The sequence below is a fragment of the Argentina anserina genome, chromosome 3 (assembly GCF_933775445.1).
Source record: "Argentina anserina chromosome 3, drPotAnse1.1, whole genome shotgun sequence".
Taxonomy (NCBI): domain Eukaryota; kingdom Viridiplantae; phylum Streptophyta; class Magnoliopsida; order Rosales; family Rosaceae; genus Argentina; species Argentina anserina.
This window is the reverse complement of record NC_065874.1, coordinates 16,727,974-16,748,608: the sequence shown is the minus strand read 5'-3', so window position 1 is coordinate 16,748,608 and position 20,635 is coordinate 16,727,974. Positions and strand designations below refer to the sequence as shown.

The window sequence follows — 20,635 nt, the reverse complement described above, 5'->3', positions numbered from 1 at the left end:
TGGATTCTTTTGTATCTCTAGATGACAATTCCCGTATCTAAGTCCATGTACGACACTTAAACCATAGTTTTCCTTAAGTGTATGATACTCTCTAGGTACAGCAAATGTCGTATATCCTAACATGCAGTCTATCCAGGTACGTCATAAATTTAACATGAAAGACTCATTCCGTTCTAGAAAACAAGAATGCAAACCATTACTTCAGGTATGACAATAATGTAATTCACAACTCTTAATCACAAAAATCTAAATTGAATTATATTGCAGGTACGCCTCAAATTCTTCTTCTAATTACTATATGCAAAGCCCTAAGGTGATCAATCAAAAAACTTAAACATAAAACATTAATTCAAGTAGTGACTAAGAATTCATCATAAAGAAACTATAAACCATCAATTAAAACATTAAACTACACAAACACTCATGATAGGGCATTATCTTAACCCTAGAGAAATGTTTAACAAATTACGACTAAGAAAAATATAACAAAAATAATAACATAATGGAATGGGGAAGATGGATGGATGGTCTCTGCTCCTTAGGCGTCTACATTGTACTCTCGAGACCTCCCCTCATATGAAATTCATGCTCCTTTATATAGGGAAGATTATTGCTCATCTTTGACTTCAGTTTTCTTGTAAGACTTGGTTTCAGACTCCTATCTTGATATGGAATAAGAAAACCTTGAAATATCTTTTGTAAAGTAGGAATCCATATAATATTTGCATATCCATCTGAATCATTGACCTTGATGTACTGAAATTGAATGAACTTTGCAACCTCCATAAATGTTAGCAAACCCGGGTAGATTTCAGCTCTGACCTCTCGTCACTCAAACGATCATAACTTCCTCTTAAAATATCGCAATTAAGATCCGTAAAATCCTACATAAAATAGACATTTTTATCTTTCCAATTGTATAAAGCTCACGGTCTAATTCGATCTGGAACTCTCACAGTAGCTCAACAAAGTTGGACGTTTTGCACAGGCAGATTATGACAATGAAGAACATAATCATCATTTAATCTTTATTAGCTCATTTTAGCCTCTTTTCTTCTATTTTTAACACAAACCTATAACACACACTAAAATAGCATAAATCAATCATAAGTTAGAGAACTAAATAAATAAACCAAGAATATGATGCATAGAAATATAGGATAATACGAGCACATCAAGGAGCTGAGGCGAGGGTTGGCGTCAGTGACCTTGGAGGTGATGAAGATGTGAATCGTACGTGGTCGGTGCGAAAACTGGTGAGGCCAGAGTTTAAAAGAGGATCACAGATCTGGTGTCGGAGGATATGATCTTGAACTCAACTTGAGAGAGTTTCTTGGTCGGAGCATTGTAAAAGATTAGGAATAAGGGTAATATGTTTTTACCCTTCATTTATACCATAATGGCATACTCTGTAACTCCTTGGTTAACGGCATGTATATAATCTAAGTCGAATTTGTTAGTTCATGAACAATTGTGATGGTTTTAGAAGTTGAATAATCATAACTCTTAGTGGGCAATACTTCATGTGTTGTTATTAAATTTTTCTCATATGAAAATGAAGAAAGAACGTATTCATCATATCTGAATCTAAAACAGTCTAAAGAGAAAATACCTCGAGCTCCGGTAAAAAATAAAGATCTCTAACATGGAAGCTTGAAAGTTTGAAGCTAGTAGAACCACGGGGTGTGGTGTAGTGGGTTCTGATCGCGGAAACTCTTTGACTAGGGTTTAAACATGGCAATGGTCAAGGGTTCGATCGTTGGCGAGGCATTACACACCTCTTTGTTTCTAACTGTGTCAAAAATGGGCCTAAGTTGGGAGATTGAGGACATTACTGTGGACATGGAACCCGGTTTCTAGACTATCGGGTTAGAACCATTTCACATGGGCCCCGTCAAGGATTAGTCTCATGTCGAAAGAATTACCTTCGGTCGTGGGAATACCCTGATGCTTGGTTTCTGAACTAGCTCCTCCGCTTCAGTATGCAACGGTGTACCACCGTGAACCATTGGGGGGTTTTCCTCCGCTGAATTTGTCTTCGGGCTCCACATAGGAATTGTCTTGGAACTGGAAATAAAAAAAATAAAAAAAAAATTGAAGCTAATAGAAGACGAGGAGGCTGGAGCCCATGCAATCTGAATTTTCATTTTAGATTGGAGGCTTCTTTGGTTTGGAAGAATTTTGTAATTAAAGTAGATGAGTTATCAGTTTAGAAAGAGAAGAGGAAAAGGGGATTGTGTCTAAAGCGTTGGATCAACTCTTCATTGATCCGACGGCCAGAAGGTATCATCAACAAAGCTAATAAAAGCATGTGTGTCAGCTCCACAACATGCATAGTTTACGAGTTTGTAACTCTTAAGATAGTATTATTTTTCACGTAGTGTGTATCATCAGTCACATGCAAACAAAACCCACTGATAATTAATATCAGTGTAGAATGGTAGTATATTGCCACTAATGTCACATTGGTTGCAAGTCAATGAGTGCTATTGGGGAGATTTGTAGTAGTCTCATGCAATAATGTCCATTAATCACAGTTCGACAGTTCAACATTCATACATGGACCTACAGTCCGGACTTTGCTCAATTAGTTCTATGCAAGGACTAAAATATTGGAGAAATTAGAAATATCGACCTTCTGAAAAATGGATATTTCGAAAGAAATATCGGAAAATATCGATTTTTGTTAAAATATCGATCAAAATAATTAAAATATTTTGAAATTATTCGAAATCACTTATATATAATTATGTACAAATATAACACAAAACCCATCCTAGTGGGGATGGTTGGGATGATTTGATACATTTTAGGGATGCAATGTTCAATTCACCCCACCAGCGCCATTATTTTATCTCAATTTTCAACATTTGAGATGAGTTTAAGGCAATTTATTGGCAAAATATCGAGCATATCGTGGAAATTTCGATAAAGTCGCGATATTTGACGAAATTTCCTAAATATCGTGCGATATTTACTTGGTATGTGAGGAAAGTTTCCATAGTTCAAAAAAAATGAAAATATCGCAATAATATCGTCGATATTATCGATATTTTACTCCTTGGTTCTATATAATTCCTCTTGTTGACTGGATTCTCATTCCAACCATAAAAGAGAGATAGGAAGTTTGGCGTAAACAAAGTAACATTGATCACAGGAAGCTTGCAGAGGCGATCGGATCTGAAAGCTTTTCAGACAGGAACTTCTTATGGTGTTCATATTCTTAAGTCTAGTTCAAAAGCTTTTTCTAAGTTTGGTTGATCTCTTAATATTTGTGATGTATGATGAGATTTGATGCCACAGTATGTATAGAATATATCATTTAAATTATTAGATTTGAGTTTTAATTTTATTTAGAATAATATTATTTTCATTTTAGAATTCTTCTATCTAGAGTTATTTGTTTCCTTTTTAAATTGAATTCTTAAGATTTTATATTCAATTAGCTTTTTGATTTTGTTTAGGTTTTGATGTCTATATAAGCATCACCATTCTATGTATTAGGATAATCTTTTATATCAATAAAAACCTTATTATTAGATAAGTTTCTCTATTATTTATTAGTAGATTCTAGCCTATCTCACATGGCTTTCGACGCTTGACGGAGCCCTCTACTATCGTGTCCATGCTTCCCGCATCATTTGGTATCAGAGCGGGTTTGCCGCTTTTTAGCAAACGATGGTCCATGAGAGTAGTTCATCCCGCCAACCTCAACGACATTGGTCATAGAGTATCTATCCAAATTGACGGGAACACATATATAAGGGATTTCGCCCTTGGTTAATCTCATCAATTCAAAATGATGAGGAACATGTCAAGGGAATTCGCCCTCGGTTAACCTCATCAATCCTATCAAAAGAAAAAAATAGAGCATTGGTTTTCTCAAGACGATGGATTTGATGGCTAATCATGTTTATTCCTATGATCGAGCTACAATCAAGATGAACTCGAGGTCGAGTTCTTTTGTCACAACCCCGAAATTCGAATGATAAAAATTCGATTTCGAAGCTATGAAAACTCTAAAACAATCTCAAATATAAAATGGAAATGTAAAATACACAACCAATGAAAATGTAAAATTTACTCAATCCTTACCACGAACAGCAGAAAGAAATCTCCGACAATCTTCAGAGAAAGCCCTCTAATTCTGCTAATCCACACCTGCAGAACTATCTCCTACACCATCAAATAGGTGCACCGGGTTTGTGTTACAATCCCGGTAAGCTTTGCAGCTTGTATGAGTAAACCAACAGTATAACACACATAGTATACAAGAGAAAAATACTGAAAACATTTAATTATAAATGCACTCATAAGTCACATGACGGCCCATATGGATGTCTAATAATATCTGAAAATATAAGTGTTCATGAGACATTGGGCAACTCATCTGTTTACCCAAATTACATTTATAATACGAGTACTCATGAGACTCAAGTACTCATCTGTTACCCCTCATGCAGTACGACGTCAGACATTGGGCAACCCATCTGTTATCCAATATCCAAAAATATGGGTACTCATAAGCAGGTAACTCATTTGTTACTCCTCATGCAGTACACCGGCAAACAGACTAGAGCTCTAACTGAATCGTAACTGTCGCCCGGCCAAGGTTAGGTTCCGACATGCCAACACATCCGAAGACAGGTTCGAAGACAGAAAAACACGTCCGAAGACAGAAATACACGTTCGAAGACATAAAACACGTCCGAAGACAGAAAAACACGTTCGAAGACATAAAACACGTCCGAAGACAGAAAAACACGTCCGGAGACATAAAACACGTCCGAACACAGAAAAACACGTCCGAAGACAGAAAACGTTTTAACAAAACTCAATGTTAAAACAACGTACAATAACAATCCACCCATGTTATTGTACTACAACAAGCGACTCTTGCTCAAATAAAATAAATATAGTTGCCACAATATAATTCATTTGAAAATAAGAACGTAACAATATATAATATAGCAACACATATATATGTATTGTATTTACCATTTATAAACATACACAACCCACTATATTATATACCTGTCATAGTTTGATTTTTTTAAGAAAACGTAAATATGAGTCACCGCCAAGGGTAGACTCGTCATAATGAGATTTACTCATATTCACCATAATTCATAATCACTAAAATCTTTTTTAAATCATTTATTAAAATAGCGTTTCACTTACCCATAAACCGTAGACGATCAAGTTCACGTAATTTAAACCATAACATATTTTTAAAATAATTTTTATAGACTAGTGATGTATCAACTATGGTGTGGTGACAACTCAAACTAAATTCAGTAATTATAACACTACTTCGATCATGATGATCATTGTGAAGTTTACTCACATTATTTCCCGCGTGCAACTTTCACGACACCGAAAGCGATTCACTCACTCATTTCGTCGGTCACCTAATAGCACGATAAAATATTTAGAAAACGATACGTAAAATATAAGGTGACAATTTTATTACAGCTAAACATTGTTCATAAAAACACTGTTCGGGTTTCACTATTTTCACTGAACATTGTTCATAGGTACTGTTTACTAAACATTGTCCATAATTACTGTTCATGAACACTGTTCACAGTAACTGTTCACGCGCCGCCACCATTTTTCGACCACCACCAATGACTACCAAATTTCACCACCATAATCTAAATGACATTCCTGACAACTTTCTAGTTCACAACAAAGTCTAAATCAAAGCTTAAAACCTTCAATTTTGGAATTTCCGAGAAATCCCACATTAAGAACCCTATAATTGAAATTTCTTGATTGGAGTTCTTATCCTTCGATTTAACTCAAAACCTTTGCAGGGGTTGTTGACGACGTTGAGGCAAGGAGTTTGAGACCGGTGGTGAAGCCTAAACTCGCCGGAAAATTAAAGAACACAACCGGGTCACCGATGGGTTTCCGAGTCGACTTGCGGGCTTCGATGCGTGGAAACCGGCGTGCTACTCCACAATCCACCACCACAAGGAGGCGTGTAAGGAGGAGACGAAACTATTTGGGTTGGCCCGGTCGCCTGAAACCGCCGGAGTCGGCCGGAAAAGTCGGGTCGGAAGGAAATTTTCGTCTCTAAAGGCGTGGGTGCGGAGAGAGGGGGAGAAAAATGGGGTTATTACATCTTTTTAAGTGGAGGAGTCTGATGTAGGACGAGATTTGATGCCAGAGTTTGTCCAGAATATATCGTTTTAATTATTAGATTTGAGTTTTGATTTTATTTAGAATAACATCATTTTCGTTTTAGGATTCTTCTATCTAGGGTCATTTGTTTCATTTTTAAATTGAATTCTTAGGATTTTATATTTAATTAGGTTTTTGATTTGACTTAAGTTTTAATTTTCATTTTTAATTTGAAATTTTAAGATTTTATATTAATTAAGTTTTTGATTTTATTTAAGTTTTGATGCCTATATAAGTGTATTATGTATTATGTATTAAGATGATCTTTTATATCAATAAAAATCCTATTATTAGAGAAGGCTCTGTATTATTTATTGGTGGATTCTAGCCTCACGTGGCTTTCGACGCTTCACGGAGCCCGTGTCCATCAAGTACTCACGTAGTGGTGCCAATCTCTTGGTTTTGGTGTTCTGTCTGATCAGAAAATCATGGCTCTGGAAGTAGTGGGTGAAGCTTTTCTCTCTTCTGCTCTTGCTGTTCTGTTTCATAGAATGGCTTCCCGGCCGGTTGTTGATTTCATTCAAGGAAAGAAGAACACCACTGAGCTGCTCTACAAGTTGAAGATGAAGTTGCTGTCGGTTAATAAGTGGCTTGATGATGCAGGGGAGAGGCTAATCACAGACCCTAGAGTCAGGGAGTGGCTTGATGAGCTTAAAGATGTTCTCTATCATACCGATGACCTTCTGGATGACATCAAGTCTGAAGCTCTGTGTTGCAAGCTGGAACAAGAAGATGCTGGAAGCAGTAGCAAGAAAAGTCAGGTACTCAAGTACTTCCGTTCCTTTTCTGTTAATGAATTTGAGAAAAGTCTGGAAACCAGGATACTAGAGATTCTTAACAGATTAGAACTTATTGTCAACGAAAAAGAGGTGCTTAATTTGAAAGAGGGTGTAAAAGGGAGAACACATGCAAGACTGCCTACAACTTCTTTGGTTGAAGAGTCTAGTGTTTATGGAAGGAATGAAGAAAAGGAGGCCATTATCAAGTTTTTGCTTGCGGATGATGTATCTGGAAATAAGACGGATGTTCTTCCAATTGTGGGCATGGGTGGGATGGGCAAGACCACTCTTGCCCAACTCGTATACAACAATGACAGAGTCGAAAAACATTTTGACCATCACTCATGGGTGTGTGTGTTGGAAGGATTTGATATCACCAAAATCACACAGTCCATTTTCCGGTCGGTGAGTTCAGAGGCTTGGGATATGACCGACCTCGACATTCTTCAAAGGAAACTAAAGACTTCATTGGCAGGAAAGAAATTTCTCATTGTTCTTGACGATGTTTGGACTGTGACTGATATGGAGTGGGATCTATTCAGCCAACCCTTTGCTAGTGGAGCTATTGGAAGTAAGATCATTGTGACAACACGGATTGAAGGTGTGGCGTCCACTATTGGTACCCTGCAAAGTCAACATCTTTTGCAGTTATCTGAGGAAAGCTGCTGGATGGTGTTCTCAAAATACGCATTCAAAAACGCAAATCCATCACTTGAAGTGATTGGGAAGCAGATTGCTCAGAAGTGTAAAGGTGTTCCCTTAGCTGCAAAATCACTTGGGAGTCTTTTACGGTGTGAACCAAGTATTGAGAAATGGAAAGAGATATTGGCCAGTGGCATATGGGAGTTAAAAGAGAAAGACATTTTGCCTGCTCTGTGGTTGAGCTACCATTATCTACCTCCACATCTGAAACGTTGTTTTGCTTACTGTTCGATATTTCCTCAGGATTATGAAATACGCAAGCCGAAACTGATTTTGTTATGGATGGCTGAAGATCTCTTACCCTTGAAATCGAAGACTGCGGTTGAAGAAGTCGGAGATCAATACTTTGATGAACTAGTGTCAAGGTCTTTTCTTCAACCTGGTTATGATGATTCTATTTTTCTAATGCATGATCTCATCCACGACTTGGCAAACTTTGTCTCGGGGGAGTTTACTGTTAGGTGGGAGGGCGATGACTCAGTACTGGAAAGTGTCGGCAAGACTCGCCACTTTTCGTGTTTAACTGGCAGTTTTGATCAATGGGACAGTTTGTATGAAGCCAAGTATTTGAGGACCTTGATTTCATCATGGTATAAGCGGTCCCGGTATAAGCACCCGATAAGTCCCGACTTAGATTCTCTATTCCTGAAGCTCCAGTGTTTAAGAATGCTCAATTTAAATGGTGACGGTATTGTTGAGCTGCCTAGTTCGATTGGCAAGTTGAAGCATCTAAGGCACTTTGACTTGTCTTTCACAGAGATTAAAAAGTTACCCGATGAGATTTGTACTTTATATAATTTACAGACGTTATTGTTGTGGTGCTGCAAATCTCTTATTGAGCTGCCAACTGAATTGGGAAGATTAGTAAACTTGCGTCATCTTGATATTCAATACGCAAACATTAAGCAGATGCCAACAAGAATGGGGAAAATGAAAGATCTCCGAACACTGAGAGGTGAATTTGTCCTGGACAAACATACTGGTGGTAATATTGTGGAGATTAAAGAGCTTCAGCAGTTAAGAGGAACACTTTGGATCTCAGGGCTTCGCAACATTATGCACGTCCCAGATGCCTTGGAGGCCAATCTGAGAAATAAGAAGCATCTGGAAGAACTAGTTCTGGACTGGGGAGGCAGGTCTGGTGAGGCGGACGATACACAATAAGAGAGAAATGTGCTGGAGAAACTCCAACCTCATACAAACCTTAAGAAACTGACTGTTCGATCTTATGGTGGCACAAGATTTCCAGGTTGGATGGAAGATCATTCTAATTTGGTTGGTCTTGAACTTCTGGATTGCGGAAATTGTTGGTGCATGCCATCATTCGAGCAGCTACACTCCCTCCAAGTGCTTGAGATTGAAGGATTTAATGGAGAGGTGACTGTGGGTTCTAAGCAATGTTTTAAAAAACTCGCCTCAAGGCTCGCCTGAGGCTTAAAAAGCTCAACACCTAGTCGAAAACGCCTCGCATTTCTGAAAAAGGTGTACAGGCGCAAAAAGCGTTCCACTAAGGCACAAAAAGCGCAAAAAACGCGCACCAATGCGCAAAAAACAGAAGAGGAGCCGCATCACAGAACCCAAAGAGATCAAAACTTCATCAATTCTATAAACTAAGAACACAAACACGTAGATCACGAAGTGGAGATGAGAATCTTTACCATGAACAACCCAATCGGTAGTCAGAGACGTCGGAAAACGCTGCAAATTCGCCAGAAGAAAACCCAGAACAGTCGGTGCTTCCCCTCTTCGATTCTCCCTTCTCTGGCGACGGTAGGTCGAGGCATGACATGGGGAGGACGACAGAGAGGACGAGGTCACAACGGACTGGTGCGCTGGTCGGAGACGGCCTGACGGCGGCGGAATCATGTCGGGAAGTCGCGCGGTCGTTGGGTTGCAGAGGAATAAGGTCGGGACTCGGGAGCTCAATCTATTTTTGGGATAAAATGAAGCTTCTTGTTTTTCTTTCCAATATTAATCATAGCCAATTTACTGATCTAATGGCTAGGATTTAATTGATCAATTTCTACGGCTAAGATCGCACCGTAACTAATTCCCATTTTCCAAATACATTCCTTATATTTCCAAACTTTATTATATTAACTCTGGAACCTAGAAAATTCTCCGAAAATTTATACGTTCTCGTCGTAACGTATACTTTAATATCATGCTCTTCGATCAACAGATTCACTTAATCGAAACTCACAAATAATATTTTCGAGCATTTACTGAATTAATCACCGAGATTATAAAATAATCACCATACGATCTCAACTTAGCTCGTCAATAATTTCGGGACTTACAGTAGATCAAGTTATGCTGGTAAACTTTTTGAATTGTATGGTTCTAGACTTTTGCTACTTTACTTAATATATGTATGCATGACAATTGTTGTGTTTTATAAGCTATTTTTCAAGTAATATGTATAAGAATAATAGTTACACTTAAATAAGTTTATTTATTATTTTTATGTTGCAAGACTTACGTCTTTTACGCTTTACGCCTTAAGACTCTATACTCTCGGAAAAACGCCTTGAGGTACGCCTTAGCGTTTTAAAACACTGGTTCTAAGCCTATTCCTAATCTTCAAACGCTTTGGCTGTTTTCTTGTCCCGAGGTAACCGGTACATTTATGTTTGGAAACTTCCCAAAGCTTGAAAGCCTCTGGTTGAGTGATGTCAATGTAGAATCTCTTGAATCTTCTACACTCCTCACCCTAGTCAGTCTTGAAATGACTAATTGCGCAAACTTTGTTTGTTTTCCCGATGGAGGACTGGATGCGCCCAACTTGAGGTACCTCGCAGTCAAAAGATGTCGGAAACTGAGGTCATTGCCACAAGACATGCACAACCTTCTCCCATCTCTCACATCATTGTGTCTGAGAGAGTGTCCTGAACTGGAATCATTACCTGAAGGGGGATTGCCGTCTAAGCTTGAACGCTTGGACATCAGTCGCTGCAAGAAACTCATTGAAAACCGTATGCAGTGGGGTCTACAGACACTCACCTCTCTAGTACTGTTCAGCATCGACTATTTTGGATGTGAACAATTCGTTGATTCATTTCCAGACGAGGGGCTGCTGCCCATTACTCTCTCAAATCTCCACGTCCGCGGTATATCGAAGCTGGGCGGCAAGGGGTTTACACAACTCACCTCTCTTAAACAATTGACTATTACCGATTGCCCTAAACTATGGTGCTTGCCAGATGAAGGGCTACCCACTTCCCTTAGTTATCTGTGGATCAGTGGTTGTCCATCACTAGAACAACGTTGCCAGAGAGAGACCGGGGAAGATTGGCCCAAGATTTTGCATATCAGGAGCATTGAAATCAATGGCAAATATATATGACGTGCAATGGTAATTATCCAATTCTCTCTCACCTGAATTGGCTGCTTCTTATAAACTCTCTGACCTCGGTAGGAAACCTCTATCTGCAGTGTCTCATATGCCTTGTAATTCCCTAATCTAAAGATCCACGGCTGATGTATTGGATACAAAATTTCCGCTGACATTGGACAAGATTACTTTAACTTCTTTTCTGAACTTATGCATCAGTAATCACTTGAACTGATGTGGTTCCTTTGCGCTGTTGCATAAGGTTGGCTACATAGCTCAACTTTCTTTTGAAATTTTTTGCATCAGTGATTATTAGATCACATGTGGTTTTTATGCTGCTGGAGATTATTTATTTTCCTTAAGTTTCCTGTGTTGATTAGTCATAGAGACTCCGCACTGCGCTACCTTCTTTACAGAGTTCTTTTCAATCTGCAGGATTCTCTCTTTTGATGATTGGCTGTGGGAAAATTCTTTGGTGCAGCGCCCCTAATCCATCATCCAGACACCCCACACAACTCACGTGCATTTTAAGGCACCCTCCATCTACCGTCTGATTCAGTATGTATGGTATGCAGCGCTGCACCATAGACGAATCATGTTTATAGGCTGTTGATTTTTCTAATAAAACTGTCACAATCAAGATGTGTGCCAAAGGACTTTCTGGTAATCCTCGATTTATCCATGTCTGCACATTGATCAACTTCGATGGATTATAAATGTTAATACGTTTAAAACACAATCCCTTATGTATACACTTGCATCAAATTTGACAGCTTATTCAGGTCAAAGTCAAAGCGAGTTAGAGTAGGGTTCTTTGCATGAAAAATTGTGTACCAAATTAGAGTGAGATTTGAAAGAATTAACTGCAGATGCTGCACCTTGCTTTGCTGGGAAAATGTTGCCATAAAGAGACAGTTGAAAGCTGACCAAGATTGCACACATCAAGAGCACATACTAATGATTTGCAAAACATACTTAATATGGCATGGTAATTATCTATCTCTGTTGTCTTTGGTTTAGTTGGTTAATCACCTCTGTTCTGCTCGCATTTGTTCCTTTTCGCTTCCAACATTATCGCTTTTTCTTTAAACTCGTCCTTTGAAATTTTTGTAGGATATCGATCCATATTCTTTGTCATTCCTTGGTCAGATTTCCCGCTGATGTTGGACAAGGTTGCTTCAAGCCTTCAACTTCCTTTCTTTCAGTTTTGGCAGAATTTTCTCCCTTGTGTCTTCATTGTAGACCAAATCAGAACATGTACATATATGAAGCAGTCACCAAAAGATATAACAGCAGTACTTTCAGCACCAAGCTCAGTCTCACTCCTCTGGTAATTCTACTTGAAAGTGCGAGTGCATATCTGTCTTTACTGCATAGGGGCACACATTAGTATCTAAAATGAAGAGGCCGGTAGATATTTTATATTTAGCTTTATCCAAGCAGTTAGCTGAGCTTAACCGGGCTAAGCTGTTCACTGTTATCCTTTTCATTGAGAAACTCGAGAAGCATTAATGTGTACCATAATTAGGGTCATTTCCAGAAAGGGAATTGTCATCAAGATTGAAATCTTTTCATGTTGATTTCATGCAAAACGCTCATTGCAAGCCTCATGCTGTGGGGGCTCAGGGGCTGCAGAGACTCCTGAGTCTCTCCAATACTTGCTTGCCAACTTTGGAGACTGTGAAGAAGTATGTTCAGTTCCAGAGGGGGGCCTGCTACCTGCCAGTCTTACTCCACTCTTCATTTCCACTTGTGTTACAACAATGGAAGGCAAAGTTTTCAGAGAGCTCACTTCTCTTCAGAGCTTGCCAGTTCGGAGATGCCATGAGATCCAGCGCTTGCCAGACGAAGGACTACCCAGTTCAGAGAGAAAGGTGAGGACTGGCCCAAAATTGCTCACATTCGTCACATAATGATTGACGGGGAACATATCCCGGATGAATCAACGTTGGTTCCAGTTTTTGCAAATCAAGTACTTATTATAAAAATGTTTAACTTTTCTTATGTTTGATTTCAGTCATCTATATAACAGTTTCTTTGTTTGTGGAGAAGTAAATTGGACTCGTCTCTAGGCTAGGACACGGATACTCCTTTACGTGGTACAAGGCTGATGGGCAATAATGATGTTACATATACAGAAAATTCCTGGCTATAACTATTGAATGTTAAGGCAAGAAAAGTAGCAACCTTTAGGATTTGCTCATCCTCATCTTCAAATATTTTACCTATTCGGCTATTTTTCTAGCTTTTGAAAATGCATGCTTGCATCAATGGCTAGTATGGTTATCCTGATAGATTCTGTCTTGATGGGCCAAACTATAATTCAACCAGAACGAAGAAACCTCTGGGGAATGTTTAAATTCTTTGACTACTTGGGGGTATTGCTATAGTTATTTTTTCTGGGTTAGTCAAACTGTTATGTGAGATAATTCTCTGCAAGAAATAGACAGGAAGTTGGGAACTGCAAGTTTTTACATTGGTGTTTATTCTAGTTTTATCTGCAATGCAAATTAGTACTTGATAGTTTCTGCCATTATTTTTTCTATTCTGTGCTCTCCCCCGCATTTCCACTCTGAGAAAAATTGTGCTATGATTCAGATTTTAAGAAGGAACTACGTTCCCTAAACTGAGAATTGCAGCTACACATTTTGGAACTCGCTGATATTCTTGTGGAGAGACCATCACAATATGCAAGGAGAGTGAAAGAAATAACTTATACTCAAAAACTTGCATCATCTTCTTAACTCATTGCGGGCCCATCAGGTAAGATATATTGGGTCTTATATTATGAGCTGTTGGGTTTAAGGGGACTACTTTATATTGTTATGTCTTGATTATGCAGGGTAGGGCAACATTAATTCACATCCTAGAAACATGCAGATGAAACGGCGTAAACAAGCTGTTGGGGATATACAGAGGTATGCTGTCAGCAATTACTGGCAAGGTTAATGCCCACTTAGTGCTTAGACATTCTACCTTGTTAACGTGGTTACATTATTTGAGTGATATAGCATGTGTGACCTTTTTGACAGAGTAAGATGGTAAGATTGGTTAAAATGTTTGCAAATTTGATCATTCTTTGGAATTACTGGTGTTTGGTTACCATAAAAATGGAATCTACTTATATGTTCTTGTTTGCTTTAAGGTTTGCTTGTAGATGGTGGTGTGATAAATCCTTTTGCAAACTCTTATCTTTGTTCCACCAGTCTGTTTTCAACTTGGTTTCACAATTTTGCTTATTAATCTTAAGGTGTCCTTTGAGTTGGTGCCAGCAGGTTTCATGTATCTATAACAAATTTTTTTCTTAAAAGCCTTCGTGTTATTATATGGACCCGTTGACAGAATGAAAAATTGTAGTGATATATTGATAAAAGTTTTCCTGTCGTTTGGAAAGTGATAATATAATCCTTTAAATGAGTGGGATTGTGAGTCTGTGACTGCCTATGCTTTCAGACAAACTGCAATGTGGAATTTGTACATGAAATTATGTGACCATTTTCTGATTTTTTTTTTCTTCAGGATGAGAGAAGAAGCACAGGTATCTATTGAAGCCTTTTGTTTCGACAATTAACTAATTTGAATACATTCCCGCCAAGAGAATAAGTGTTCTGTTTTCACTGTCAGCATTATGTATTGAAATTGTTAATGCAAATGATCCACGCTTCTATACATGCTTTTATTGTAATCACACTTTGTAATGTTTATCTAGATTTCAACTTTCTAGTCCTGGAAAATCAAGGAATCAGCTTGCAACGCCACTGCTCTAATTTAAAAGGCTGCCGTGAGATGCAAGTTTGCTGCTGAGAAATTAAGTGTATTTGTAATGTGATGTCAAAACTTTTTAGCATAGTGTTTCTTTCGGGCTGATGAAGAGATGTGAGAAAATTGGGTAGCAAAGAGTTGGGTTCCCCTAAAATAGAACCAAACCAAGATGAAAATTGAGTCACAATTAGGGCTGTAAGTATGTTTGAGTTGCTCGTGTTCGGCTCATTTTTTAGCCCGTCTGGCTCGAGCTCGTAGAGTTAAATGAGCCGAGCTTGAGCTCAATATTAAGCCCGACCTTGAAAATAAGTCGAGCTTGAACAACAAGTATTCGACTCGTTTGACTCACGAGCAAGCTCAGGCTCGAGAATAGCTCAACTCATTTACTAATTAAACTTGACTTATTAGTTTTTATAGTGTATATAAAGAATAATTTTTATATGAAAAATAATATTAAAAATATAATATTAGTTCGAAATAGCTTAAAAGTTTCTCTTTAGAATAATTAGTTAAAGACTTTTAAGTTCAATAATGAGTTTGATTTGTTATTTTTAGTTTATTACAAATAAAATGGATTTTGTGTAATGCTATAACATCAAATTTTGAATTTTATTTTTAATTTCTTAATTTTAAAATTTTAATTTCATATAATTCAAGCCGGCTCGATTCGAGTTCGAGCTCGTCTAATAAAATGAGCCGACCCAAGCCCAGCTCGAACTTTTTCAAGCCGAGCCGAGCTTGAACATGAATCACAAAAATCAAATTTTAGCCAGAGCTTGATCAAATGAAAATGAATCAAAAATGAACAACCTAATATTCGGCTCGGCTCATTTACACCCTCACAATCCGGTGCCAATCTAAATGTTAATCCCCTATAAACACAGCCAAGTGGAATTTCAATTACTTGCTCACAGGGATATTAGTTTTTATTTTTCTGCATTTGCCCACAAAAGGTTTGCCTCTGATAGTCCTGTTTCTTCATGAAATTAAAAGACCATCACACGAGAAACTATCACCGAAAGTGTCTTCATGTATATAAGTGATGTACCGCGTGCAGCTGCTCTGCAAGTCTTGCCTTTGTGAATCTATGTTTTCTCGGGAATCAAATTCGTTAACAAAGCAGGATTTAGTGATCGGAAGAATTGAATCTAGAGACCAAGTAAAGAGAAAGTTAACAAGCTTTCTTGAAACCCCATCAGTTGACAATTAAACTGAAAGAGAATTGGAAGGGCCGAAGATGTGTATATGAAAGCACAAGCGAAACAACTCAAAACCACAGGCGCACAAAGTTAATGGCTGGGAAGGCGAATGGTTAAATCCTTCTGAATATGTTGGTGCATGGAGATTTAGCAGTCATCATACCATGTGCCACAAATGAAATCCAGTTTACTCTCCAATAATAATAACATAATGTATAACAAACCAAGGTCTGACAATTACCGAGCAAAGTAAAATAGGCGTATAAGAAAAAAGCTGGACCATCCAATTAAACACACTTCCTATGAAGTAGCAGGCTCCTTACAACCTGCAGCTACAAATCTCCAAGCTAAGTGAAGACACTAATAAACACGGTATGGCTTCCCCATGGTGGTCTTCAGGTTCAAGCACCTTACCTGATTAGATAAAATATAAAACAAAATCAGCGCATCAGAAGATTATCAAAAAGTGAAGGATTTTAAAATAGGCTTTGTTTTAAAAAAATCACTTATATAAAAATAAAAACTTCAAATATCTCACTTACATTTTGCCAATTCTTTTTCAATAGTGAAACAAGGAAGTTCACACTCAATTGCACATTTTGGAAAATTTGCTTCTCCTCCATTGAGACATTTCCTACAGCAACTCCCATGCAAAGAACCTTCTTCAGTTGGAACTTAATTGTTGCTTTTGTCTCCGCAATTTTAGACTCAAGGGATTCTTGGTGAGAAACAAGGGTTGGGAACTTTCCTGCATTGAATATGTATTGAACAAGGTTAACAAAGATTACAAGAATCCCAATGCAAAGCATTCAACCTACTGATTAATTTAAACTTCCAAGGGAAGTTAAAAAAAACTTTGAACAATAGGAAAGTGATTTATACAAAAAGAAAAACAAGATCAATAACTTAAGCCAGAAACCAACAAAACAACCACCACTAAAAAACATATCAATAACGTAAGAAACCTTCAGATAATTTAATCTAAATTGATACAAGCATAAATTCTTATTTCATTTCATGATATTCCAAAATTGAGAAGTTTCAATGTATATTTCATTCCAAAAAAAATCAATGATAGTTCAGATGGTAAATCACCCCAGGCTAGCTACGCCTATGACTAAAAACATGGCTTTTGTACCAACCTGCCTTGTTGAGACCAGGACCCAGAAGACGGGGAATCTGCTTGATAACAGCTTCTGATGCTAAGAAGGCATGGTGCTTCTTAGCCAGTTTCTTGACCAATTTCTTGTTCTTGTTCAACTTCTTCAGCGCTTCAACATCCATGTACTCCAAACCGATCTTCTGAGCCTATAATTAAAACAAAACACAGCCACCACTTTAGACAACCATTAAACATTAAAATTTGAAATTCTGAAAAGAAAAAAAAGAAGAAGACAGCTACAGGCATCGCTAGATAATCAGAAAACGAGATCAATGCTTTGACAAAGTAAGAGAAGCATTACCTCTTCAACATGCTGAGCATCTCCAAGCATGCAGACCTTCATCTTTGGACGGGGAATGTGTGGCAACTTAACAGAACCACTGAAACGCTTGTCCTTCTGGGGGTCATAATTCTTCAGCCCAATCTGAAGCTCTATCGTTTCTGTGAACTTACGATTCTTTTCCTTGGACCCGGCCATGATGACAGAAATGGCCTCCCTGAGGGTATCGCTCTGAAGCTTACTGTAGGAACACATACACAATTAGAAATATTCAACAAATGCTGCTAGGCACAACAGAAACTACATTACCACAGAGCTTTTACAAATCCAAATCAAACTAACAAATTTATGGGTTCACAGAAAAACAGATCAAATAACTTCAAAATCACTATCCTGAAACTTTTCAATCTCCGAGACACGTACAACACTGCCAATTCTAAACATTATCACAATGAAGCCAAAAACCGCAAATCGAAAACCACCAGAATTAAATACCTCATTCCCTCAGAAACTTAACTAATTATTCAATTTCTGTTTCGAAGCTAAAATTATAAATCATACAAATTCAATTCCACAAACTGAAGAAAATACTAACAATAGTTCAAGTGATATAATTACACTAAAGCAGTCAACTTTTAACCCCAAATCAAAAACAGAGGAGTGTAAATAGCATACCTCATGATCGAAACTTAAGGTGTGTCCGATCCACCAACGAGTTCTCACCTGCAAAACGAAAATGGATTTGTTGTTTTCTCGGAAAATAATTAGAGTAATTAAGGATCTGTGAACTGAATTAGGGAATCGGAACGTGCAATGGAGGAGAAGGAGGAGCAGAGAGGGGTTTTACCGTAGAAGAAGAGGCCTCGTTAGGGTTTCAGGCGGCGAAGCAGGTTTATATATGGAGCTGAAGATTGTGAGGTGATGACTGACCTAATCATCAAAGCTGCACAGTTTGGGCCTGGGTTCTCTGTCTATGTGGGCTTCTGGCTTCTGCAGTTCTGCAATGCATCCATCACAATTTTTTTTTTCATTCAACCTAAATTAGGTAGCTTCCCCGGCCATCATTTGAAATGAATTCATTTTTTTTAATAAGCCCCTCAGGGACCCAATTTATTTAATAATGATAAAATTTCACGACGGGAGGGACATAGAGCATAAATTCCGATATACAAAAGCACCACTATATTTATCCTCGTAGAGAATGTCTTGAATGATAGTATGAATCTCCTCTAACCAAACACCATCAAAATAAGACTTACAAGCAAGGTGAGCAAATATATCCGCCACACCATTTGTTTCACGGAAGACATGTCGAATTCTGACCGATTGAAAAACAGTAAAATAATGCTTACAATCATCCAAAATACGACTCACCTCCGAAAGTTCTCATTTGAACTAGTAAGGGCAGCAATCAGGATGGCTGAATCACTCTCAATATCAATTTCAGACCAACCTTGGTGAATACCAAGGAGTAAGCCCGCTCTACACGCCTCCACTTCCATTCTAAGAACTGAGTGTGCATGTACAACAGGCTTCGCAAGCGCAGCAATTCTCACACCATTAAAATCCCGCACCACTACCCCACACCACCACATTGACTCCGTCGATGTTCATTTGAAATGAATTTAAGAAATAGGATTTTCAAAACAAGAACTGCATGTGTATGTAGAGATTTCAAAAACTTGTTATTTTATACGAGATTTCAAAACTTGTTACCAACATCAATATTTAAAGTATATGATATGAGACGAAATACTGCACTTGGCAACCAATTATATTGCGCGCATACATTCAAATTTGGTTATCACATGTCAATGCATTTAACTGTGGTACATACAGTGGCTATTTTTAACCAAATAAATGTGAATAACAGAGAACCACAGAGCTACCGGTGTGATATAAAGCATTCAAATTTTTCGCTTCAGCTTTACAGAAAACATGCGAGGAAACAATTATACCAAAATTTTAGGCGAAGCTTTTCTCTAATTGACAGGTTTTGTTTTTATTTTTTTTTCCTAAAAATTTGGACAACTATGCATTTATGCTTCACCTTGCCACCATGGCTGGGGCTGCCTAGCGTCCACAGTTATCTACAAGGCTACAATCCTGAAGTGTAGCACGATATGATCGACTAATGTGCACCGATCTGTTAATTTGTGGGAAAACGAGATCGAGGAGAGCTGAGAGCATATCTTACTGGCACATGAATATGAGCACTACTTTTAACGGTCAATGAAGCGCTTCAGAGCTATTGTACCATTATCATCCTCAGAAATGCGATTATGCCCCCGTGGTACGATGCATAGAGCGGAGAATTGAGTTGCGATTCATGTAAGAGGAGAATGGAATGTACGTTCTCCTTGACTACAGACTACAAACTGTACGTGTATATAGTGTAGACCAAGGACTAAAATATTGACGATTATAGAAATATTGACGGTCCGAAAATAGAAATTTCGATGAAAATATCGATTAATGTAAAATTTCGATGAAGATAAACATGAAAAATTTAAATGAAGCTTGGAAAGATGTTTGTTTGCTTAATTATCATATTCAATAAGATAGCCTGGTATAACCATTAATCTATATTGAGTGTATCACTCAAGGTGAAAAAACAAAATCTAAATCATTAAGTATTCTCAAAATATTAGTTTAGACATCTAATGCATGATCTAATATGATGTAAAGTGAATTGAAATATAATTAATAGGAGATGTAAATATTAAATTTTGTCTAATTATATAAAAAATTATTTAAAGGTTTACAAAATTTGAATTTATTGGTAAATAGAAAGGCAAGTAAAAAATAGAAGTAATTGGGATTTAGATTTGTGGAAGATGTTATAGTAATTAAAGTTGTCATATATGACAAGATATGTGGTTAGTCCAGTGACAAACATATTGGGTTTGAAATGAGGTGGCTAAGATTCGAATAAGAGTATGTGGTTTTTTTAGTTGAATTTTCAAATCTGAAAGGAAATGGTGACGTGACATATGAAATATCACGAGATATCAGTGATTTCACGAAATTTCGAAAAATATCGCGAAATATCGAATACATCGGACGAAAAGTTATTAGGTGTTTAAAGATATATCGCCTAGTGAGAAAAACGAAAATATCGCCGAAATGTCAGGGATATTTTCGATTTTTCAGACCATGGTGTAGACACATAGCACATATGAGGTAGAAGATTTCCTTTTGAAATTTCCAACTAGCTAGTTAGGGCAC

At 37.7% G+C, this 20,635-nt stretch overlaps 2 protein-coding genes and 1 long non-coding RNA gene across 4 annotated transcripts; 2 read left to right on the top strand and 1 right to left on the bottom strand.

Annotated features, from left to right (window-relative positions):
• The first annotated feature begins 6,616 nt into the window (after nucleotides 1–6,616).
• On the top strand, nucleotides 6,617–9,060 carry LOC126788975 (putative disease resistance RPP13-like protein 1). Its single transcript, XM_050515012.1, has one exon. It carries the CDS (start codon nucleotides 6,618–6,620, stop codon nucleotides 8,832–8,834), a length of 2,217 nt encoding a protein of 738 aa, XP_050370969.1. The 5' UTR covers nucleotide 6,617; the 3' UTR covers nucleotides 8,835–9,060.
• A 2,514-nt stretch (nucleotides 9,061–11,574) lies between these two features.
• Nucleotides 11,575–12,498, top strand: LOC126789018 (uncharacterized). Of its 2 annotated transcripts, none has more exons than XR_007671462.1 (3): nucleotides 11,575–11,667; nucleotides 11,874–11,992; nucleotides 12,118–12,498. It is a non-coding gene; the product is annotated as an uncharacterized LOC126789018 (long non-coding RNA). The 2 variants fall into 2 exon arrangements; XR_007671463.1 differs by having other exon boundaries at nucleotides 11,601–11,667; nucleotides 11,778–11,992.
• Nucleotides 12,499–16,138: 3,640 nt separating this feature from the next.
• LOC126789000 (60S ribosomal protein L10a) lies at nucleotides 16,139–18,292 on the bottom strand. The gene is made up of 6 exons (XM_050515043.1): nucleotides 18,255–18,292; nucleotides 18,083–18,130; nucleotides 17,429–17,648; nucleotides 17,108–17,273; nucleotides 16,508–16,713; nucleotides 16,139–16,379 (listed from the first exon to the last, which is right to left on the bottom strand). Exons 2-6 carry the CDS (start codon nucleotides 18,085–18,087, stop codon nucleotides 16,326–16,328), a joined length of 651 nt encoding a protein of 216 aa, XP_050371000.1. The 5' UTR covers nucleotides 18,088–18,130; nucleotides 18,255–18,292; the 3' UTR covers nucleotides 16,139–16,325.
• Nucleotides 18,293–20,635: the final 2,343 nt, after the last annotated feature.